Source organism: Pituophis catenifer, unplaced genomic scaffold, assembly GCF_029215685.1.
Source record: "Pituophis catenifer annectens isolate HBS135680 unplaced genomic scaffold, rPitCat1.0.hap2 SCAF_15, whole genome shotgun sequence".
NCBI classification, from domain to species: domain Eukaryota; kingdom Metazoa; phylum Chordata; class Lepidosauria; order Squamata; family Colubridae; genus Pituophis; species Pituophis catenifer.
In genome coordinates, this window is record NW_027256895.1 from 3,599,897 (window position 1) to 3,623,782 (window position 23,886).

A 23,886-nucleotide genomic window follows, 5' to 3' on the forward strand; every position below is an offset into this window, starting at 1 on the left:
CGGCTGCGGCGGCGTCTCCTCTTCCATGGGCGACGACCTGCCGGGCGAGGCGGCCTCCGAGGGTCCCAGCGCCTCCGTGGCCCTGCGGGTGGTGGCGGCGGCCGCCTGGCACGTGGTCCGGGGCCGCCGCTTCCCGGACTTCCCGCGGGCCCTGAGCTTCGTGGAGAGCGTGGCGGAGGCGGCGCCGGAGCTGGTGCCCTTCCAGCACCTGGCCAAGCTGCGCCTGGGACTGCAGGCCAAGGTGGGGAGGCCCGGGAAGCGCCGACTGAGATGAAGAGGGCCCTTCTCCCTCTCTGCCGCTTTTAAGGACGGCTGGACTTCGACTCCCGGCATTCCCCCGCCGGCTTGGCTGCCTGGGGCATGCTGGGAGTTGAAGTCCACCCGTCTTAAAAGCGGCTGAACTTGGGAAACCCTAACTCTAACCCTGACCAATCTGTTTGGAGAGGAGAGGAGAAGAGAAGGGAGAAAAGAGAGAAGAGAAAAGAAAAGAGGAGAAGAGAGAAAATAGAGAGGAGAAAAGAAAAGAGGAGAAGAGAGAAAAGAGAGAGGAGAAAAGAAAAGAGGAGAAGAGAGAAAAGAGAGAAGTGAAAAGAGAAGAGGAGAAGAGAAGGGAGAAAAGAGAGAAGAGAGAAGAAAAGAAAGGAGAAGAGAGAAAAGAAAAGAGGAGAAGAGAGAAAAGAGAGAAGTGAAAAGAGAAGAGGAGAAGAGAAGGGAGAAAAGAGAAGAGAAAAGAAAAGAAAGGAGAAGAGAGAAAAGAGAGAAGAGAAAAGAAGTGAAAAGAGAAGAGAAGAATAGGAGAGAGGAGAAAAGAGAGGAGAGAATGGAATAGAGGAGAAGAGAAAAGAGAGGAGAGAATGGAGTAGAGAAGAGGAGAAGGGAGAAGAGAGAAAAGAAGTGACAGGAGAAGAGGAGAAGAGAAGGGAATAGGAGAGAGGAGAAAAGAGGAGAGAATGGAATAGAGGAAAAGAGAGGAGAGAATGGAGTAGAGAAGAGGAGAAGGGAGAAGAGAGAAGAGAAGAGAAAAGAGGAGAAAAGAGAGGAGAGAATGGGAGAGAATAGAGGAGAGGAGAAGGGAGAAGAGAGGAGAAGAAGAGAGAAAATAGAGAGGAGAGAAGAGGAGAAGAGAAAAGACGAGAGAATGGAATAGAGATTAGGAGAGAAGAGGGGAGAAGAGAGAAGAGGAGAAAAGAGAGAATGGAATAGAGAATAGGAGAGAGAAGAGAAGAGAGGAGAAGAAGAGAGAAAATAGAGAGGAGAGGAGAGGAGGAGAGAAAAGAGGAGAAGAGGAGAGAATGGAATAGAGGCTAGGAGAGGAGAGAATAGAAGAGAGGAGAAGAGAGGAGAAGAGGAAAAGAGAGGAGAGGAGAGGAGAGGAGAGAATAGAGAATAGGAAAGGAGAGAATAAGAGGAGGAGGGAAGAGAAGAGAGGAGAGAGAAGAGGAGTGAGAATAGAAAATAGGAGAATAGGAGAGAGGAGAGAAGAGAGGAGAGAGAAGAGAAGAGGAGGAGAAGAGAATAGAGAATAGGAGAGGAGAGAATAGAGAGGAGAAGAGAAGAGAAGAGAAAGGAGAGAGAAGAGATGAAAGAAGAGAAGAGAAAATATGAGAAAAGGAGAGGAGAAGAGAATAGAGAATAGGAGAGGAGAGAATAGAAGAGAGGAAAGAAGAGAAGAGAAAATATGAGAAAAGAGAAAAGGAGAGGAGAAAAGAGAGAATAGGAGAGGAGAATAGAAGAGAGGAGAAGAGGAGAAAAGAGAGAGAAGAGAAGAGACGAAAGAAGAGGAGAAAATATGAGAAAAGGAGAGGAGAAGAGAAGAGAAGAGAGAATAGGAGAGGAGAGAATAGAAGAGAGGAAAGAAGAGAAGAGAAAAGGAGAGGAGAAGAGAAGAGAAGAGAGAATAGAGGAGGAGAGAATAGAAGAGAGGAGAGAAGAGTTGAATAGATAGAATAGAATAGAATAGAATTCTTTATTGGCCAAATGTGATTGGGCACACAAGGAATTTGTCTTCGGTGCATAAGCTGTGTACATAAAACCTATAAGCGATCAATCACGACCATGGTCATCCTAAAAACACGTTCATCCTAAATCGTGAGATACAACACTTAGTGATAGTCATAGGATACTAAATAAGCCATCAGCCTAAATCATATACTAGGAAACTAAATAAAACAATATAAATTATAAAGATCCAAGCAACAAAGTTGCAGTCCTAAGTAGAAAAGGAGATAGGTAATAGGAAAGATGACAAGGCGAATAGTAATACAGCCTTATTAAATAGCTGGACAGTGTTGTGGGAATGAGTTGTTTAGCAGAGTGATGGCATGGGGGGGAAAAAACTCTCCTCAATTTACCATAGTTCGCTTAGGGACCGTCCGAAGTTACAACGGCACTGAAAAAAAAAAACCCCTGTGCTGGCTGGGGAATTCTGGGAGTTGAAGTCCACCCGTCTTAAAAGTTGCACAGACGGCGAAACGGAGCTAAGAGGAACCACATTTGCAATCTGGCCGCTCCCAAGTCATTCGTATTGAGTTAGTGGGAGCCAGTTTGAACCTTTTTTTAAAAAAAAAAAAATACTCCAGTTTTTTTCCCCGGGAGAATTGTACCTTCTCTTGCTTTCTCTTTTTACCCAGATTGTCATGAACATGTTGCAGGAAGATCAGCCCCAAGGGAAAATCTACGATGTTATCGATACCTACTTTCCAGAGAACGAGGCTCCGCCCCACCACTCCAAAGCAGTGAGTCTCTGCGTTCGTAGAATTTAATTTAATTTAATTTAATTTAATTTAATTTAATTTAATTTAATTTAATTTAATTTAATTTAATTTAATTTAATTTAATTAATTCAATTTATATGCCGCCCCTCTCCGAAGACTCAGGAATCATCCTAGCCTAGCGTCCTCCATACCGTCCTTGTGGATATCTCCCTTCCCCTCTGCCTTAAGGAGATTCTCCGTCTCTCCCTTTCCCTCTCTCTCTCTCTGTCTCTCTCTCTTTCTCTCTGAATTATGCCGTTCCATCTCTTTTTTCCTATCCATAGACGGCTCAGGACCTGGAGATGGTACAAACCGCCCAAGAAAACTTCAGAATTCTGGTGCTGAGATTGCTGAGTGACTGCATGCAGAAGGAAATATATGTGCAGGTAAGGTTGGGAGGACAAGGGGCTCTATAGAAAGCTTGAATCCCTTTGTCTGTTTTTATCTTATCTATTTATCTATTTCTGTCTATCTTCATCATCATCATCACCCATCTCCTCCCACTTATGACTGTAACCTTGTTGCTGGTATCCTTACGATTTATATTGACTGTTTCCTAGTCTGATTTGACTGCTTATTTGTACCCTATGACTATCATTAAGTGTTGTACCTTATGATTCTTGACGAACGTATCTTGTCTTTTTATGTACACAGAGCTTATGCACCAGAAACAAATTCCTTGTGTGCCCAATCACACTTGGCCAATAAAGAATATTCTATTCTATTCTATTCTATTCTATTCTATTCTATTCTATTCTATTCTATTCTATTCTATTCTATTCTATTCTATTCTATTCTATTCTAATTCTAATTCTATTCTATTCTATTCTGGAGGGGGTTGGATTCCAAGCTCACTTCCAACTATGTTATTCTATTCTATTCTATTCTATTCTATTCTATTCTATTCTATTCTATTCTATTCTATTCTATTCTATTCTATTCCATTCCATTCCATTCCATTCCATTCCATTCCATTCCATTATCATCTTCCATCTCCCACCCTCTCTCTCTTCATCACCATCATTTCTTTTGGTATGGTATCTCTCATTTCTCTGTTTCTGTCTGTCTGTCTGTCTATGTCTATTTCAATCTTCATCACCATCATTTCTATAACTACCTATCATCCATCTATCTGTTTCTGTCTATCATGTGTCTGTCTATCTGTCTACCTACAGCATCTCTGTCTATTATCTATCTACAGTATCTATATATGGTATCTCTCATTTCTCTCTCTCTTTCTTTCTGTCTATATTTCAGTCTTCATCACCATCATTTCTACTGTATTTCCTTTCTAACCAATCATAAAATTTATCCCATGTCTTGAAATACATCGACTCCTCTTTATCTTTTATCCTCGATGTTCATCTATTCACCTCTGCACAATTCTAAAATTTTCTTTTATCATTTCTCCTTCCAGCGGGATTTGAACTGCTTTCCAGTTTTGTGCAAATACAATTCTAGCCGCTGTTATTATATGAATAATCAAATATGTATCTTCTTTACTATAATTCTCTGGTAAAATTCCCAATAAGAAAGGGAACCCTTGAACCAGACAAGGGAAAACAAGTGAGAGTGAAGGAACCGGTTGAGCTAAGAACCTCGTCTTCAAAGGGCTATTTTGTAAAGATGACAGAGGCTGCTCCGAGGCCGGACAGGTGTTTGGCTTTAAATTACAAAGCCCGGTGTCTAGTCTCCATCATCCAGGTCCCAAAGGTGCTTTTTTTCAAGAGGCAATTGGACTTTCTGGTTTTTCTTTTGAAGACCTTTCCCTTCTCGTCCAAGAAGCTTCTTCGGCTCTGATGGGAGAGGTGGGGGAACGGAAGGATTTCTCCTCCTTGCAGACAGCTAGAAATTTTACATTTTTTTTCCCCCTTAGTCGTGAAGTCGTGTCCAACCCATTGCGACCCCCATGGACAATGTTCCTCCGGGCCTTCCTGTCCTTTACCGTCTGGTGAAGGAAATGGCAACCCACTCCAGTATTTTTGCCATGAAAACCCCGTGCATTCTTTTAGCAGGTTGTTAAGGCCGCTTGGAGATTTGTCTGTGTCCTCAGGGTCACCTGAGTGATGCAATTGGGTGTGGAGCCTTCTTGGAACTGTGGAAAGGAAACTGTGTTGTAGATTGGAGATAGATGATGTCGTATCCCTTCCCCACTGTTGAGAGAGGGACGAATAGAAGAGAAGAGAAGAGAAGAGAAGAGAAGAGAAGAGAAGAGAAGAGAAGAGAAAAAAGAGAAAAAAAGAGAAAAAAAGAGAAAAAAAGAGAAAAAAAGAGAAAAAAAGAATAAGAATAGTAAGAATAGAATAAAATAGTAGAATAGAAGAGTAGAATAGAATAGAATAGAATAGAGAATAAGAGAGAAAAGAGAGAAAAGAGAATAATAGAGAATAGACAAAAGAGAAAAAAGAATAAGAATAGAATAGTAGAATAGAATAGAATAGAATAGAATAGAACAGAACAATAGAATAGAATAGAATAGAATAGAATAGAATAGAATAGAATAGAATAATAGAATAGAATAGAATAGAAAAAAGAGAAAAGAAAAAAGAAATAATCAGAATAGAATTGAAGTAGAGTAGAAGAATAGAACAGAATAATTTGAATAGAATAAAGAAAAGAGAGAAAAGAGAATAATAGAGAATAATAGAGAAAGAAAAAAGAATAGAATAGTAGAATAGAATAGAGTAGAATAGAATAGTAGAATAGAATAGAATAGAATAGAATAGAGAATAATAGAGAAAAGAGAATAATAGAGAAGAGAAAAAAGAATAAGAATTGAAGAGTAGAAGAGAAGAAGAGAAGAGAACAGAATAATTAGAAGAGGAGAGAAAAGAATAATAGAGAATAATAGAGAAAAGAGAAAAAAGAATAGAATAGAATAGAATAGAATAGAATAGAATAGAATAGAATAGAATAAAGAAAAGAGAAAAGAGAATAATAGAGAAAAGAGAAGAGAAAAAAAGAATAAGAATAGAATAGAAGAATGGAATGGAATGGAATGGAATAAATAGAAAATAGAATAGAATAGAATAGAATAGAATAGAATAGAATAGAATAGAATAGAATAGAATAGAATAGAATAGAATAGAATAGAATAGAATAATAGAAAATATGGAACGGAACAGAACAGAACAGAACAGAACAGGATATATGGAATGGAATGGAATGGAATGGAATAGAAGAGAAGAGAAGAGAAGAGAGTAGCAGAATTGGAAGGGACCTTGGAGGTCTTCTAGTCCAACCCTCTGCTTAGGCAGGAAACCCTACACCACTTCAGACAAATGGTTATCCAACATCATCTTAAAAATTTCCAGTGTTCGAGCACTGGATTTTCAATTTTGACCTACATGGCCTCTTTAACCCCTCTTTCAACCCAACAATCCCTTCTGTCCAAAATATGGACTTCGTTGTCTTCAAAATAGCAATAGCACTTAGATTTATGTACCGCTTTGCAGTGCTTCACAGCCCTCTCTAAGCAGTTTACAGAGTCAGCATATTTCCCCCAACAATCCTGGTCCTCATTTTACCCACCACCGGAAGGACGGAATTCTGAGTCAACCTTGAGCCTGGCGAGATTCGAACTGCCAGATTGCAGGCAGCCAGCAGAAGTAGAAGCCTGCGGTGCTGCACTCTTAACCACTGCGCCACCGCAGCTCAAAAGAGCTGGCCTGTGTCTTTTTTTAAATGCAGATGGATTGCTGAATCTAGTCCCGATGTGTTTGTTCTGCTATGTTGCGCCATGGGTTTGTGAAGTGGCTGTTTTGTTTCCCCCAATGTACAGATCGGCACGTGGCTCACTCTGTTGGATTGGATAGACCACGTTGCTCAAGTTTCTGATCTGGGTGTTTTATCCTTGGGGTGGACAAGCTTTTCTGCCTTAGTGTGTTCTTGGGTTTGAAGTGTGCCACGTATGTTAACCGGAAAACCAGCAAGTCCAGTTGCCTCTTGAAAAAGCCCCGTGCGCTGGGCATCCCTCTGGGCCTGAAATAATAAAGGCTGTCCTGTTTTTTTTTTGTGTGTGTGTGTGTGTCTTTTAGAAATATCTGGAAACGGATTACGGGGAAGCTTTTGTGAAAGTGGTGGAGAAACTCTTCTGCGATTATCTCTGCCAGTTGGAACACGTCCTCCCGGAGCCCCAATTCCAGATGGTACGAAAAGGGGGGTGCGAGGAAACCAGGAGTCGGAACAAGAGCCGATGGGGGTAAAAAGGAATGGCGGTTGGGGCAGTGGCATTGCAGCTTTGTGGTAGAGCTCATGGGGCTTGTAAGCCCTCCCATCCCACCTCTAAAGCCACCATCTTGGGCTGGATGAATTCCAGGTAGTCCTCAACGATCAACGTTCATGTTGCTAAGTGAAACGTGCCTTCAGTGAGTTTTGCCCTATTTTACGACCTTTCGTTGGCCGCCACCGTTAAGTGAATCACTGCAGTTGTTAAATTAGTAACATGGTTGTCGCTGGGAGACTGGGAGTTCCAGTGCCGCCTTAGACACGAAAGCCAGCTGGGTGACTTTGGGCCAATCACCAGGCGACTGGGAGTTCTAGTTCTATCTTAGGCACGAAAGCCAGCTGGGTGACTTTGAGCCAATCACCAGGCGATTGGGAGTTCTAGTCCTCTCTTGGGCAGAGAAGCCAGCTGGGTGACTTTGGGCCAGTCACCAGGCGACTGGGAGTTCTAGTCCTATCTTGGGTAGAGAAGCCAGCTGGGTGACTTTGGGCCAGTCTCCAGGCGACTGGGAGTTCTAGTCCTATCTTGGGCAAAGAAGCCAGCTGAGTGACTTTGGGCCAATCACCAGGCGACTGGGAGTTCTAGTCCTGTCTTGGGCACGAAAGCCAGCTGGGTGACTTTGGGCCAATCACTAGAAAATGGGGAGTTCTAGTTTTATGTTAGGCACGAAAGCCAGCTGGGTGACTGGCCCAATCACTAGGAGACTGGGAGTTCTAGTTCTATCTTAGGCACAAAAGCCAGCTGGGTGATTTTGGGCCAGTCTCCAGGCGACTGGGAGTTCTAGTCCTATCTTGGGCAAAGAAGCCAGCTGGGTGACTTTGGGCCAATCACCAGGCGACTGGGAGTTCTAGTCCTGTCTTGGGCACGAAAGCCAGCTGGGTGACTTTGGGCCAATCACCAGGCGACTGGGAGTTCTAGTTTTATCTTAGGCACGAAAGCCAACTGGGTGACTTTGGGCCAATCACTAGAAAATGGGGAGTTCTAGTTTTATCTTAGGCACGAAAGCCAGCTGGGTGACTTTGGGCCAATCACCAGGCGACTGGGAGTTCTAGTCCTATCTTGGGCAAAGAAGCCAGCTGGGTGACTTTGGGCCAATCACTAGAAAATGGGGAGTTCTAGTTTTATGTTAGGCACGAAAGCCAGCTGGGTGACTGGCCCAATCACAGACTGGGAGTTCTAGTTCTGTCTTAGGCCCAAAAGCCAGCTGGGTGATTTTGGGCCAATCACCAGGCGACTGGGAGTTCTAGTCCTATCTTGGGCAAAGAAGCCAGCTGGGTGACTCTGGGCCAGTCACGAGGCGACTGGGAGTTCTAGTCCTATCTTGGGCACGAAAGTCAGCTAGGTGACCAGCCCCGCAGATTGTATACACTTCTGGCCTCCCCCCACAAGACCCAGCCTTGTTTTAACCCCCTTTTCAGAAGGCCAAGAGAGCGGGGGAGAGGGGGCTGCCCCACTTTCGGGGGGGGGGGGGAGACTATTCCACAGGGCAGGGACAACGTCAAGAGAAGCCCCCGCCCCCATCAGAGTTCTTTAACCAACGGGACGACCAGCATCCTTTCCCTCCCTGGCGGGGTGGGTTTGGCCTTGTGCCCCTCCAGTGGGGAAGAAAATCCCCTTCCTCTTTATCTTTCCTTCCTAGCTGATGGAGGCTGCCAGCTTCGAGACCCCCAGCCAGCTTCCCCAACCCAGTGCCGCCATTCTAAACCAGTACTTGAGCGCTGTGGGATACCAGCGGGCTGGTAAGTCTTTCCAGAAGCCGCAGGAGCTGATGGGGAGGGCAGAGGTATTCAGCCGGTTCGGACCGGTTCGCCTGAACCGCTTGCGGAAATCGTGGGTGGACCCGACCTGGCGCCCCGGCGCCCCAGCTTTATGCCATCCTATTTAAGCATGTTTTTGAGGACGGCTGCATGCACGAAAGGCGTGTGCACCAGCAAAGCACATGCACGGAAGGCCGGACGCATGCGTGGACTCTGCGTGTGCGAGCTAAGCAAGCGTGTGCGATCGCTCACATTTACGAAGCACGGGAAGTAAGTGAATATCACCCCTGGTTGGGGGGGGGGTCTTCTGTGGTCCCTTAACCTTCTCCCTGTCCTCCAGGCTGTGCGGAACCTCCCACCTCCCCTCCCCATCCCTCAAACGCCCCACGCCAAAGCGGGGACGAAGACCCCCAGACGCCGCCTCGCTCCCCACAGCCAGGCAGGAGCCGAAACATGGACTCTCCTTCCTGCATCTCAGAAGGGTAAGCTATATCGGCCCGTACAGGGAGTCCTCGACTTACGACCGCGGTCGAGGCTAGCATTTCCGTCGCTAAGCGAGACGGTGAAGCAAGTGTTGCTCCATTGCGAGAGTGTCGTTTAAGGGAATCCCTGCCGCTATTAATACAGCGAGTCCTTGATTTATGGCCACACTTGAGCCCATTTCCGTTGCTAAGCGAGAGATTTGTTAAGGGAGTCTTGCCCCGTTTTGCGACCTTTCTCGCCACGCGGTTGTTAAGTGAGTCATCGGTTGACAAGTTAGTCACCCGGTTGTTAAGTGAATCTGGCTTCCCTCGTGGTTTTTGCTTGTCAGAAGGTCGCAAAAGGGGATCACGCGATCGCTTCCCCCCCCCCCCCCGGACTTTGTGATCGTCACAAATATGAGTCATTTGCCAAGCGTCTGAACTTTGCTGCCATGGTCGTAACTCTGAAAAACGGTCATAAGTCACTTTTTGCAGTTCTAAATAAATAAAAAAAAATCGAATAAAATAAATAACTTCGGACGGTCGCTAAACGAACGGTTTTAAGTCAAGGATTACCTGTAACTGGGTCGTTAAGCGAATCTGGCTTCCCCGTTGACTTTTGCTCGTCAAGACGGTCGCAAAAAGAGATCAGACGACCCCGGGGACCGTCATAAATACGAGTCAGTTGTCGAGCGTGCGAATTTTGATCACGCGAATCTCAGGGACGCTGCAATGGATGTGCGAAAAATGGCTCCCTTTTTTTTATTCAAGGCCGAACGGTCGCTAAACAAACGGTCGTAAGTCGAGGAGTTGCTCTTTCCCCTTCCTTGCTGCTCCTTTTGCTCACCTTGCTGCTTTTAAATGGCTCACGGTATCCCCTTTTATTTTAATCTGCAGGGATTCGCGCAGGCAGTCCTCGGAAACACGTAAGTTGCGTGACGATCCGGGGCACGGCACAGAGGCAACACGGGCAGCTGGCAGTTCAAACCGCCCCTTTATTGCTCCCAATTTCCCCCCAAAAGCGCCAACGTTTCTGGCAAGTCCCAGAGCAAAGTGATGACACACACACATACCTCCAGCAGCCTCTGGCTGCAAATAGTCCAGCCCAACGCTGTGACCGCCATGGCTGCAAAGCAAAAAATCCAGCAGGGCGAGTCGAGGAATCCAGGGAGCAAAGTAGCAAGGCAATTAATCCAAAAATCCAGCAAGAATGCCAGGAATCCAGGAAAGGTCAAACGTCAGAAATCGACACTCCAGGAATTCAGCGTTTGTTCCTGACAAATGCCCCTCCCCATAGCGTCAGTCCCCAGGTGTGCCTTGTGACTCAGTCCCCAGGTGTGCCTTGTGACTCAGTCCCCAGGTGTGCCTTGTGAAGAGGGGCAGGGCGCTCTCCTCCCGAGTAGCCTGCTCAGTCTGCGCTGTTCTCGCCTTCTCTCCACTCTCCGCGCTCGGGGATCAGGAGGGGGCCGCAACAGGCGTTAAGCGTGAAAAACAGCCCGAAGTCGCTTTTTCCAGTTGCGTTGTAACTTCGGTCACTTAACGAACGGTTGTAAATCGAGGAGTATCTGTAATCTAGCTGAAGGCGCTGAATTTCTCGACTCGGTGCAAGAATCCAAGCGGATCTTAACTCCTAACCCTGCATGACACGTTCAACATTCACACATGCATTAAATACCCTGGTTTGAGCAGAGAAAACAAGCAGGGTGGAGGGGATGGCAGACCTGGGGAGGGGACTTACGGGTCAGGAAGCCACTGGTGGGGGAGAGCATACAGGTAGTCCTCAACTTATGACCGCAATGGAGCCCCAAAATTTATGTTGCTAAGTGAGACATTTGTTAAAGTGGGTCTCCTCCTTAGAAAATAAATCTTTCTTTCACTCTTTTTCTTTCTTTTCTTTTCTTCTCTTTCTATCTTCTTTTTTTCTTTCTTCCTTTCACACTTTCTTCCTTCTCTTTCCTTTCTTTTTCTTCCTTCCTTCTCTTTCCTTCTTCCTTCCTTCCTTCCTTCTCTTTCTTTCCTTTCATTTATTTCTTTTTTCCCCTTACTTCCTTTTCTTCCTTACTTCCCTCCCTCTCGCCCTTTCTTTCTTCCTTCCTTTTTCTTTTCTTTGTTTCTTCTCTTTCTTTCCTTCTTTTTCTTTCTTCCTTCTTTCCTTTTTCTTTTTCTTCCTTCTCTTTACTTCTTCCTTCCTTCCTTCTTTCTTTCCTTTCTTTTTTCCTTTATTTCCTTTTCTTCCTTACTTCCCTCCCTCTCACCCTTTCTTTCTTCCTTCCTTTTTCTTTTCTTTCTGTTTCTTCTCTCTCTTTTTCTTTCTTCCTTCTCTTTCTTTCCTTTCATTTATTTATTTCTCTTTTCTTTTTTCCTTACTTCCTTTTCTTCCTTACTTCCCTCCCTCTCGCTCTCTTCCTTTCTTCCTTTTTTTCTTTTCTGTTTCTTCTTTCTTTCCTTCTTTTTCTTCCTTCTTTTCTCTTCCTTCCTTCTTTCTTCCTTCTCTTTCCTTTTTCTTTCCTTCCTTCCTTCCCTTTCTCTTCCTTCCTTCCCTCCTTTTCTTTCTTTCTTTCTTTCTTTCTTTCTTTCTTTCTTTCTTTCTTTCTTTCTTTCTTTCTTTCTTTCTTTCTTTCTTTCTTTCTTTCTTCTTTCCAGCTGAAGATCTGGTGCCAGATTCCGAAAGTGAAAGAAGCACCTCCCCTTTTCAGGTGAGGAAGCAGCTGAGGGATGATGGGATAGTGGGCGGGATAAAGACCAAGCTTTGGTAGATCGGGATGAATAGAGGGAGTTGGGGGGGGGGGACTTGGCTTCCATACTGAAGGCCTGGTGGCATTAAAGCCACTGTAACCCCTAGAATGTGGGCCCCTCGGGGCTCTCTGAACTTGGTTCCTTTCTAGAAGACATTCCATGACCCAACTAGGTAACATCATCAGTGCTATAGAAAGGAGTGAGGTTTGTGGAAGGGAAAAGAAGAAGGACCGTGGGGCTCTCTGAATTTAGCTGTGTTCCTGTAGACGTTTGATAACCCAACCAGGCAACGCCATCAGTGCTAGAAGGGAGTGGGCTGTGCAGAGTGGAGAAGGGCGATGAGGAGGAGGAACGTGGGTGCTTGGTGCTCTCTGAGCTTGGTTGTTTTGTTTGCAGACGTCTCATAACCCAAGTAAACAATGTCATGTGCTAGAAGGCGGAGTGGAGGAGGAGAGAGAGAGGGAAAGGAGGGGAAAAAAGGGAGACAGAAAAAGAAGGGGAGGAGGAGGAGGACTGTGGGGTCCTTCGGACTCCCTGAACTGGGCTGTTTTTTTATTTATTTTTTTTTGCAAACATCTCACAACCCAGCCAGGCAATGCCATCAGTGCTAGAAGGGAGTGGGGTGTGCAGAGTGGAGAAGGGAAGAGCGGGGAGAAAAGAAAAAGGAACTGAGATCCTTGGTGTTCTCTGTGCCTGGTTCTTTTCTTACAGACCTTTCACGACCCATCTAGGTAACAACATCAGTGCTAGGAAGAGGAAGGGCATTTTGCTCTCTATTTACATAACTTATGGGCTCCTTAGACCCCCCGCCTCCTTCCCTCTACCTCCTCCTTCCCAGATCCTAGTTAGGCAGTTGCTTAAAAGGAGGGAAGATACTCAAGTGTTCCTCCATTTTCCCCCCCACAGCAGGGTGAATACTGGGGTACCCATCTCTGCACCCTCATCCCCACTTTTCAGGAGCACCTCAGGGACAGCAGCAGCCAGTGAGTGAAGTCCACACCCCTTTAAAAGTTGCTAAACTCGAAAAAAAAACAAACTGGGGGGACAGCCCAAAATCTGGACCGGCCCATCACCTTTTCTGCAGCAGCCCAGGGGTCTCCAACCTTGGCAACTTCTAAGACTTGTGGACTTCAGCTCCCAGAGTTCCCCAGCCAGTCGTATTGGGTAACTTTCTTCATAGATGGTGGGTATGCAATAGATGTAATATATCTTGACTTCAGCAAAGGGGATGGGGGGAGCTGGCTGAAGACTTCTGGGAGTTGAAGTCCACAAATCTTAAATCAGGGGTCTTCAACCTTGGTAACTTTAAGACTTGTGGACTTCAGCTCCCAGAGTTCCCCAGCCAGTCGTATCGGGTAACTTTCTTTATAGAAGGTGGGAATGCAGTAGATGTAATATATCTTGACTTCAGCAAAGGGGGGGGGAGCTGGCTGAGGAATTCTGGGAGTTGAAGTCCACAAATCTTAAATCAGGGGTCTTCAACCTTGGTAACTTTAAGACTTGTGGACTTCAACTCCCAGAGTTCCCCAGCCAGTAGTATCGGGTAACTTTCTTCATAGAAGGTGGGAATGCAGTAGATGTAATATATCTTGACTTCAGCAGAGGGGGGGGGGTGGAACTGGCTAAGGAATTCTGGGAGTTGAAGTCCACAAATCTTAAATCAGAGCTCTTCAACCTTGGCAACTTGTAAAATGTGGACTTCAACTCCCAGAGTTCCTCAGTCAGCCATGTAGGGTAACTTTCTTCATAGATGGTGGGTATGCAGTAAGCATAATATATCTTGACTTCAGCAAAGTGAAAAAAAAGAGCTGGCTGGGGAATTCTGGGAGTTGAAGTCCACAAATCTTAAATCAGGGCTCTTCAACCTTGGCAACTTTAAGACTTGTGGACTTCAACTCCCAGAGTTCCCCAGCCAGTCGTATCGGGTAACTTTCTTCATAGAAGGTGGGAATGCAGTAAGCATAATATACCTTGACTTCAGCGAAGTGGGGGGAGAAAAGCTGGCTGAGGAATTCTGGGAGTTGAAGTCCACATTTTACAAGTTGCCAAGATTGGAGACCCCACTTGACCCAGACAATTTTCCTTTGGCTAGGCCGGTCCTCAGCTTCCGCCATGTTTCCCCACTGTGAGCGACGGGAATCGACAGGTACTCCTCGACTTCCGACCACAGTTTGAGCCCAACATTCCCTTCGCTAAGCGAGACGCTGAGCTCTGCCCAGTTTAGTGACCTTTTCTTGCCCTCGGCAGCTAAGTGAATCTCTGCAGTCGTTGAATGAGTCACCTGATTGTTTGGTGAATCTGGCTTCCCCATTGATTTTGCTCGTCGGAAAGTCGCAAATGGGGATTGTGTGATTCCGGGGCCGTAAATATGAGTCAGTTGCCAAGCATCTGAATTTGGATCACATGACCACGGAGATGCTGGGACCGTTGTACGTGTGAATGAACTATCCTAAGTCACTTTTTTTCAGTGCCGTCACTAATTTGGGATGGTCACTAAATGAACTAAGTCGAGGACTACCTGTATTTAAGTCGAAGGCCACCACACCTGTCCCAACCACGGGGAACACTGATGGGGAGCTAAAAATTTACCTGCCATCGTTTCCGGGCGCTCCTGAAGCTGAGGAGGGGATCCCCAGTTCAGCGCCTATCAAAACGAAGGGCGCCTGGGAAGATTAGTTTTGGGGACGAGGCTAGGCCCAGTGGGGTTGGGAAAAGGCCGTGGGCCGTGCCCGAATCGTTTTAAACATTTGGCTTTTTTTAAAATTTCCTTCAAGGTTGAATAGTTCTCTGTTATGATTGACATCTCCGGCGATGTGATGGCCGCCCCCTCCAGCAAAAGACTTCCCGAAGTCCGGAACTTTGCCGACGGTTTTAGAACTTTATTCAGAAAACACGAGGAAAGCTTTGCGGCTCGGTTCATCGGGCCAACGGAAGAGGAATTGGGCAATTGGGAGTCCGCCCCGTCTCGGGCCAAGACGATGGTCGAGCGGCCTACAGTTTTCTTGACTTGGTCTCAGGGATGGCTCACGACGAGACTGTGAGCCTCCGAGGCTCCTTTTCAGAACTGGAATGTTTGAAAGCACCAGAAAAATAAAAAGACTTTGCACATAGCTTTCTCGGCGGGGTCCGGGGGGGGGGCGAGGGCTCTCTGAGCCGGGGAGCTTGCTTGCGGACGTTTTGTGACCCAACAAGGGAACATCATCAGTGCTACAAGGGAGCGGGCTTTGCAGAGGGAAGGACGACGGTGGAGGTTCCTGGGTGCTCTCTTAAGTTTGGGGGGTTTTTTTCTTGCAGACGTTTCATGACCCAACTAGGGAATGCCATCAGTGATATAAGCAGGGGTGGGATTCAGCCGGTTCGGGCAAATCTGTTGCTAATTTTACATCCGGTTCGCCAAACCGGTCATTGCAAGAACTAGCTGGCCCCACCCGCTCCTCCCCTCCCAGAAGTCTCCACGCAGCCCCTTCTGAATGCCAGGAGGATGAAAAACAGCCCCCGCCACCGGAAGTTTCAGAAGTCTGAAAACTGGCCCATTTCCGGCCTCCGGAGGCCAGGGGAGGCCGTTTTTGCCCTCCCGGAGGCTCAAACAAAGCCCCCGGAGCCTGGGGAGGGCAAAAATGACCTTATTCCCCTTCCGCCCCGGTCATGGTGCAGGAGGCTGAGTAGGCCACGCCCACCATGGCCACGCCCACCTAGCAACCAGGCAGAGAACCGGTTGCTAACATTTTTGAATCCCACCCCTGGCTAGGAGAGACGGGGGTTTGTGGAGAAGACGACTGTGAGGTCCTCGGTGTTCTTAGCTTGGCGATTTGCTTGCCGACGTTTCATGACTCAACTAGGGAATGTCATCAGAGCTAAAGGGAGTGTGGTTTGTGGAACGGGAGGGGGAGGAGGACTGGGGGTGGTCCTTGGTGCTCTCTGAGCTGGGTTGTTTTCTTGCAGACGTTTCATGACCTAACTAGGTAACATCATCAGTGTTAGGGAGTGAGGTTTAGAGAGAGGAGGACTGGGGGGGTCCTTGGCGCGCTGAGCTTGGTTGTTTTCTTGCAGACGTTTCACGACCCAACTAGGGAACGCCGTCAGTGCTATTGGCAAGGAATGCCTTCCACGGAATGGAAAAGTGGGAGAAAGTGAGGTGGGGAAGGGAACAGGGCCAGCTGTCTCAAGGCTGATCCTCCCCTCCAAAGATGGGGTTGACTTGCTGGGTGACGCGGATGAACGTGGTCCTGCGGCTGAGCTCCTTCAGCTTGGCCGCGCCCACGTAGGTGCAGGTGGAGCGGATGCCGCCCAGGATGTCCCTCAAGGTGTGCTCCACGTCCCCTTTGAAGGGCACTTCCACCACCTTGCCTTCCGATGCCCTGCAGGGGAGAGAAAGAGAGAGAGAGGGCGTTGCAGGAAGGTCCTCTGCCGGCAGAGTCCTCCAAGCTCCCTTCCAGCCCCGTGAACTCTATGATTGGCTAGCTCTTTTTACATCTCTTAGGGCAAAACTCGGCCCCTTGAAGGTTTGTGGACTTCAACTCCCAGAATCCCCCAGCCAGCATGGTGAAATTTCCTCCGTTCCTCCTTTCCGATTTATATTTTTCTATTATAATAGAAAAAAAAACTCTCTTTCTCTAAACTTTGTTTTCTTAGGGCCGTGTGGAATGATTTCTCCCTATTTTTATTTTATTGATTTATTGTTGTAAACTTTGCAAGGAAAGAAAGAAGAGGGGTGCTGTAGGAAGGTCCTTCATTGGTAGACCTCCAAAGTCCCTTCCAGCCCCGTGAACTCTATGGTCGGCTAGCTCTTTTACATCTCTTAGGGCAAAACTTGAAGAAAGAAACTTTGTTTTCTTAGGGCCGTGTGGAATGATTTCTCCCAATTTTTATTTTATTTTATTTTTTGCAAACTTTGAAAGGAAAGGAAGAGGAGCGTTGGCAGGAAGGTCCTCCATTGTCAGACCTCCAAGGACCCTTCCAGCCCCGTGACTCTATGATCTGCAAACTCGGCCATTTTTAAGACCTGCGGACTTCAACTCCCAGAAATGGCTGGCTGGGGAATTCTGGGAGTTGAAGTCCATACTTCTCCAAGGTGCCACGATTAGAGACAACTGTTCTAGACTACCAATGGGGGACCAGGATGAAACTTCCTTTCTCTTTCTGATTTCTATTTTTCTATTAATAGAAAGAAAAAAAAACCTTTATTTTTCTCAAAACTTTTCTTAGGGCTGTGTGGAATTATTCCCCACCCCCCACCCCCGAGTTTTAGATTTATTTTTTTTTATTTTTTTTTTACAAACTTTGAAAAGAAAGAAGGGCATTGCAGGAAGGTCCTCCACTGGCAGACCTCCAAGGTCCCTTCCAGCCCTATGACTCTATGATCAGCTAGCTGTTTTATATACAGTCGTGGCCAAAATTGTGGAAACCCTTTTGGGAAAAGTGTATTTTTGAGGTTTGATAGCTAATAACACCATTTTGGGAGGGGGGGGGAGTTTCAAGATAATCCTATTCCACTGCTGGAATGGCCTGGGATTAGCCCAGACCTGAACCCAATGGAAAATCAAGGGAGCCCACGAAAGAAACTGGTTAGTCAGAAGCGACCCGGCAACAAAACCCAGTTAATAGAAGCCATCATTAGATCTTGGTTTCACATGATAACGGCTGCAGAACTAAAAGACTATATTCACTCCATGGGAAGACGTCGTTAAGGCCGTCATTCATGCTAAAGGTGACCCAAAGTATTAACTGACATAGGGATCATTTTTGTATATCTCGTTTTTTCTACCTTTCACTTTTCTTCTCGATATTGTAACTGCTATTCTAATAGCAAATCCTTCATCAAAGTCACTGCATTACATTCTTCATTAAATTATCTTCCCATTGATATATAATTTTATGGTACAACTCAAAAAAAAAAGGGGGGGTGTTATGAGCTAGTTTTAGAAAATACACTTTTCCCAAAAGGTTTCCACAATTTTGACCAGTACTTTATACCATAGGGGTAATATATATATAACCCTATACTCCTCCTATGAGATCTGTGAGAAGCGGGGATCCTTCCCAGCTGCAAATCCACCATGGAGGAATGGGGAATTTAACGGCGCTGCCATCCCACTGGCTGTGATCGAGCTCCCTTACCGATATTCGGCCACTCCTCCGGCGTATTTCTTCATGGACACCTCGGAGCTCATGCCGTAAAACAGCTTGTATTTCTTCCCTTCTTTTTCAATCAGATCCCCGCCGGATTCGGTGTGTCCGGCCAACATGCCTCCCACCATCACAAAGTCTGCACCAGCGCCTACGGGACAAAATTCGAATTATACGAGCAAAACCAACAGCTCTCCTGGAAAGAAAGAAAGAAAGAAAGAAAGAAAGAAAGAAAGAAAGAAAGAAAGAAAGAAAGAAAGAAGGAAGAAGAAGAAAGAAAGAAAGAAAGAAAGAAAGAAAGAAAGAAAGAAAGAAAGAAAGAAGAAGGAAGGAAGGAAGGAAGGAAGGAAGGAAGGAAGGAAGGAAGGAAGGAAGGAAGGAAGGAAGGAAGGAAGGAAGGAAGGAAGGAAGGAGATAGATATGATGATAGAGAGAAATATGATAGATGATGATATAGATAGATAGAGATAGAGATGATAGAGATAGAGATAGAGATTAGAGATAGATAGAGATAGATGATAAGAGATAGAGATATAGAGATTGATGATGATAGAGATAGAGATAGATAGATGATGAGAGATATAGAGATATAGATAGATGATGATAGATGATATAGATATAGATAGATAGATAGAGATATTTATTTATTTATTTTTATTTATTTATTTTTATTTTTATACCGCCCTTCTCCCGCGGGACTCAGGGCGGTGCACAGCCAAAATAAAACATAGTATATAAAATTTAAAAACAATTTAAAAAACAATGAAATAATTTTGGCCCAAATAATTTAAAACAACCCAATTAAAACCGAATCAATTAAAACTGAGAAGATGGGATCAAGCCAGCCCGGCTAGATGGAATAAGTGTGTTTTCAGGGCCCGACGAAAAGTCCGGAGGTCTGATATCGTGTGTATCTCGGGGGGTAGGTCATTCCAGAGGGCGGGTGCCGCCACAGAGAAGGCTCTCCCCCTGGGGGTCGCCAGCCGGCACTGTCTGGCTGACGGCACCTTGAGGAGGCCCTCTCTGTGCGAGCGAACCGGCCGGTGGGAGGCTATTGGCGGCAGAAGGCGGTCTCGCAGATACCCTGGCCCTAAGCCATGGAGCGCTTTAAAGGTGGTCACCAACACCTTGAAGCGCACCCGGAAGACCACCGGAAGCCAGTGCAGCTCGCGCAGGAGAGGAGTCACATGGGAGCGCCCCGTCGCTCCCATAATCCCCCGCGCGGCCGCATTCTGGACTAACTGCAGCCTCCGGGTGCACCCCAAGGGGAGCCCCATGTAGAGCGCGTTGCAGTAGTCCAGGCGGGAAGTGACGAGTGCTTGAGCGACCGTGCGTAGGGAGTCCCCATCCAGAAAGGGACGCAACTGGCGTATCAGGCGAACCTGATAAAAAGCCCCCCTGGCCACGGCCGTCATGTGCTCTTCTAAAGACAGCCGTGCGTCCAGGAGGACGCCTAAGTTGCGCGCCCTCTTCGTGGGGGCCAGTGATCATCATATAGATGATGATATAGAGATAGATAGAGATAGAGATAGAGAGATAGATAGATAGAGACAGAGATAGAGATAGAGATAGAGAGATAGATAGATAGAGATAGATAGATAAATAGATAAATATAGATGGATATAGTTTAGTTTACTCTATTGTCATTACACCTAGTACAATAAAATTAAATGCCATCTTCAGTGTACATTATAATTATAAAAATAAAACGAACACACATCCTTCACATTCTATACAATTGAACTGGAAATAGATATATAGATATATAGATATAGGTATAGATATAGATATTCCTTGACTCTCAACAGTTAATTTAGTGACCGTTTGAAGTTCAACTGCGCTGAAAAAAGTGACCGTTTTTCACACTTACAACTGTTGTGGCGTTCCCCACAATCACGTGATCAAAATTCAGACCCTTGGCAAGTGCTTCATACTTACGACCGTTGCAGTGTTTTGCGACTTTCTGACCAAAGCAAAGTCCACGGGCAAGCCAGATTCACTTAACAACTGTGCAATGATTCACTTAACAACTGTGGCATGGAAGGTGGTAAAACGAAGCAAAACTCACTTAAATGTCTCGCTTAGCGACAGAAACGTTGGGCTCAATTGCGGTCATAAGTCGAGGACGACTTGTATATCCCCCATAATCCATTTTAAAGAATCAGGAGGGGGGGAAAAACCCACAAGGAAGTAATTTTAATGGGGAGAGTGAGTGTGTGTGATTATATATAGCGTGACTAAATTTAACAACTACAGCAGCTCACTTAACAACCATGGCAAGAAAGGTCGTAAAAGGAGGCAAACCTCACTTAAATGTTTGGGTTAGCGACAGAAACTTTTGGGCTCAATTATGGCCGTAAGTCGAAGATAACCTGAACAGGCAGTCCTCAAACCATCCGTTCGGGGATCAACGTTACAATTGCACCTGGAAAAAAAAGTGGCTCCTCGCACTTACGACCGTCGTCGGAACATCTCTACCCTCACGTGATCCGATTTCGGACGGTTTGGCCCTTGGCATGGATTTACGACGGTTGTAGCATCCAGCAGGGGGACGCGATCGACATCTGCGACTTTCCCCCCAGCAGGCTTCCGGACAAGCCACTCCAATGGGATCAGCCAGGTTCGTTTAACGACTGCATGACTCACTTAACAACCTGCGGCGGTTTGCTTAACAACCGCGGCAGAAAAAAAAATCATAAAATTGGGGACGTCCCATTGGCCTGGCTGAACCGCTGAAATTCGGGCCTCCGTTGCGGTCGTAAATCGAGGACTCCCTGTGTCGTCCCAACCTCCACTAACTGGCCGAATTTGGAAAAATTTGGGATTTTACCGAAAGCTTTGGCCACATCCCCTGGGCAATGGCAGCCTCCATCCTGTAAGAAAGAAAGTTAATCTCAGCCTTTCCATGTTTTCTTTAAATCCCCCCCCCCGCCCCGTCCTAAAATAGACGCAAATTCAGTTCGTGCAAAGGCTGGTGACCAAACCAAACGGGCAGAGCAAGATTCTAGTCCTCAAGGGCGGTATGTATCATAAAAGAGGAGGATCAGAAAAGCAAATTATTGGGCTGAACTTCTCAAGCTTTTGTAGCTGCTAACGGATAATTCTGAGTTTGCCCGGATCGATGTGGAATTCTTAAACCGGCTTGTGGTATGACGACTGAGGAGGAAATCCTGAAAATTGGGTCAAAATGGCCCAAAAAACCCAATTTCACTCTAATATTAACACGTTCTTTGCTTCATGCAACATTTTTATTCGATAAAAGTTTACTAAAGTCGCTGGTTACTTCTCCCCTTCCAGGAACACCACAGGCCTCCAACCTTGGCCACTGGAAGACCTGCGGACTTCAACTCCCAGAATTCCCCAGCCAGCCAGCCAGCCAGCTGGCTGGCTGGGGAATTCTGGGAGTTGAAGTCCGCAGGTCTTCCAGTGGTCAGGATTCGACACCGGGGATGGGCCGCTGGGGATTCACAGGGATTTGGGAGAACCTCTAGCTAAGATTCGGTGGTGTTCGGAGAACCCCCAATTCTTGGCTGGCCCCGCCCACCCTACCCCGCCCCTCCCGGAAGTCCTCACGCGGCCCATTTTGGATGCAGGTAACTGCAGGGCGCGTGCGGAGGCTCGGAGAGGGGCGAAAAACAGGCCTACCAGTAGTTCGGGAAGGCCGGAAATAGGCCCGTTTCCGACCTCCAAAGGGCCTCCGGAGCCTGGGGAGGCCGTTTTCGCCCTCCCGAGAAAAGCCTCCGGAGCCCGGGGAGGGCAAAAATGCCCCGCCCTCTCCTCCCGCCGTGGTGCAGGAGGCCGACTAGGCCACGGCCACCCAGCAACCGAGCAGAAAACCCCTGGCTAAAATTTTTGGAGCCCACCCCGATTTCTCACCGAGATGATGTGTCCTCCGAGGCCGTGGGCCGCGTCCGCGCACTCCATGACGGCGCTGAGTTGAGGGTAACCCACCCCGGTTTTCTTCCGGGTGGTACAAACGGAGCCTGAAACAAGCCAGGATTAAGCCAGCCGGATCCCTAAGCAAGAAACTTAACTCTTCAGCGGGGGGGGGGGGGGGGGGAGGAACCTAGATTGAAATGTTCGGCCCAGCTGCAAAGCTGAAGGATGAATCTACAGGGGAACGCCACCCAACATCACCTGGTCCGATCCCCACTTTGATGATGTCGGCTCCCGACAGGATGAGCTCCTCCACCATTTCGCCCGTCACGACGTTCCCGGCCTGCGGAGGCAAAAGAGAGGGGCAGGAAATGGGTGAGACCCACATGAAAGCAAACTGGGTGACTTTGGGCCCATCACCAGGAGACTGGGAGTTCTAGTCCCGCCTTAGAAATAAAAGCCAACTGGGTGACTTTGAGCCAATCACCAGGAGACTGGGAGTTCTAGTTCTGCCTTAGGCATGAAAGTCAGCTGGGTGACTTTGGGCCAGTATACCAGGAGATTGTGAGTTCTAGTCCTGCTTTAGGCAAGAAAGACAGCGGGGTGACTTTGGGCCAATCACCAGGAGATTGGGAGTTCTAGTCCCACTTTAGGCATGAAAGCCAGCTGGATGACTTTGGACCAATCACCAGTAGATTGTGAATTCTAATCCTGCCCTAGGCATGAAAGCTGGCTGGGTGACTTTGGATTAAACACCAGGCAACGGTGAGTTCTAGTCCCGCTTTAGGCATGAAAGTCAGCTGGGTGACTTTGGGCCAATCACCAGGAGACAGTGAGTTCTAGTCCTGCCCTAGGCATGAAAGCTGGCTGGAAGACTTTGGGCCAATCACCAGGAGAGGGTAAATTCTAATCCGTCCTGGGCCATGACTTTGGGCTAATTACCAGGAAGCTATGAGTTCTAGTCCTGCCTCAGGCATGAAAGCCAACTGGGTGACTTTTGGCCAATGACCAGGAGATTGGGAGTTCTAGTCCTCCCTTAGCTGTGAAAGCCAACTGGGTGATTTTTGGCCAATGACCAGAAGATTGGGAGTTCTAGTCCCGCCTTAGGCATGAAAGCCAGCTGGGTGACTTTGGGCCAATCACCAGGAGATTGTGAGTTCAAGTCCCGCCTTAGGCATGGAAGCCAGCTGGGTGACTTTGGGCCAATCACCAGGAGACGGTGAGTTCTAGTCCTGCTTTAGGCATGGAAGCCAGCTGGGTGACTTTCGACCAATCACCAGGTGACTGTGAGTTCAAGTCCCGCTTTAGGCATGAAAGCCAGCTGGGTGACTTTGGGCCTATCACCAGGAGATTGTGAGTTCAAGTCCCGCCTTAGGCATGAAAGCCAGCTGGGTGACTTTGGGCCAATCACCAGGAGATTGTGAGTTCAAGTCCTGCCTTAGGCATGAAAGCATAAGTGACTTTGAACCAATCCCTGTCAGCCCAGCCCACCTCACAGGATTGTTGTTCTAGGGAAAAGAGGAGAAGGAAAAAGCACATTGAGAGATATCTTATTTGCAAAAATAATAAAAGACAGGACCCACACACAGAAGTAAAACAAATAGCCCACTCGGGAGCCAAACAGCAAACGGGCCGCACAGCCAAATCGGAAACGTGGAAATCTTAAAAAATATTATTTTTTGTAAAAAAAAAAAAATCTTAGTCTTTCTGGCCTCCTCAAGCGGAAGAAGCGGGACGTCCACGTACCATGATGGTGTGATCAGGGAAGCGCTTCCGCAAATCCCTCAGGAACTGGACGAAATGCTCCGAGTAACCGTTGGCCACGTCCAGGCAGATATAGCGGATCTGGGGCACGGCCTCCAGGATTTGCTCCAAGTGGTTCAAGTCGGACGTGCCCGTGCTGGCAGCCACGTTCTAAGGACAGGCAGCAAGGAAGAGAATTCACAATCACA

The 23,886-nt window shown here is 47.0% G+C and overlaps 2 protein-coding genes across 3 annotated transcripts in view; one reads left to right on the forward strand and one right to left on the reverse strand.

The window, feature by feature from the left end:
• Positions 1-15,043, forward strand: TINF2 (TERF1 interacting nuclear factor 2). Its single transcript, XM_070953981.1, has 10 exons — positions 1-241; positions 2,631-2,735; positions 3,038-3,139; positions 6,791-6,901; positions 8,618-8,717; positions 9,076-9,217; positions 10,094-10,122; positions 11,840-11,892; positions 12,839-12,915; positions 14,707-15,043. The coding sequence occupies exons 1-10, from the start codon at positions 26-28 to the stop codon at positions 14,726-14,728; spliced, it is 957 nt and encodes a 318-aa protein (XP_070810082.1). The 5' UTR covers positions 1-25; the 3' UTR covers positions 14,729-15,043.
• The window catches only part of GMPR2 (guanosine monophosphate reductase 2), a 20,271-nt gene continuing 11,175 nt past the window's right edge, over positions 14,791-23,886 (reverse strand). The window contains exons 6-11 of one of the 2 annotated variants that reach the window (XM_070953979.1): positions 23,681-23,848; positions 22,196-22,277; positions 21,935-22,041; positions 20,889-20,931; positions 18,050-18,209; positions 14,791-16,290 (exon numbers count right to left, since the gene is read on the reverse strand). In XM_070953979.1, coding sequence (XP_070810080.1) covers positions 16,095-16,290; positions 18,050-18,209; positions 20,889-20,931; positions 21,935-22,041; positions 22,196-22,277; positions 23,681-23,848 — 756 coding nt within the window. In that variant the 3' untranslated portion in view covers positions 14,791-16,094. The remainder of the gene's footprint in view (positions 16,291-18,049; positions 18,210-20,888; positions 20,932-21,934; positions 22,042-22,195; positions 22,278-23,680; positions 23,849-23,886) is intronic. The other variant, XM_070953980.1, reaches the window with a different exon arrangement.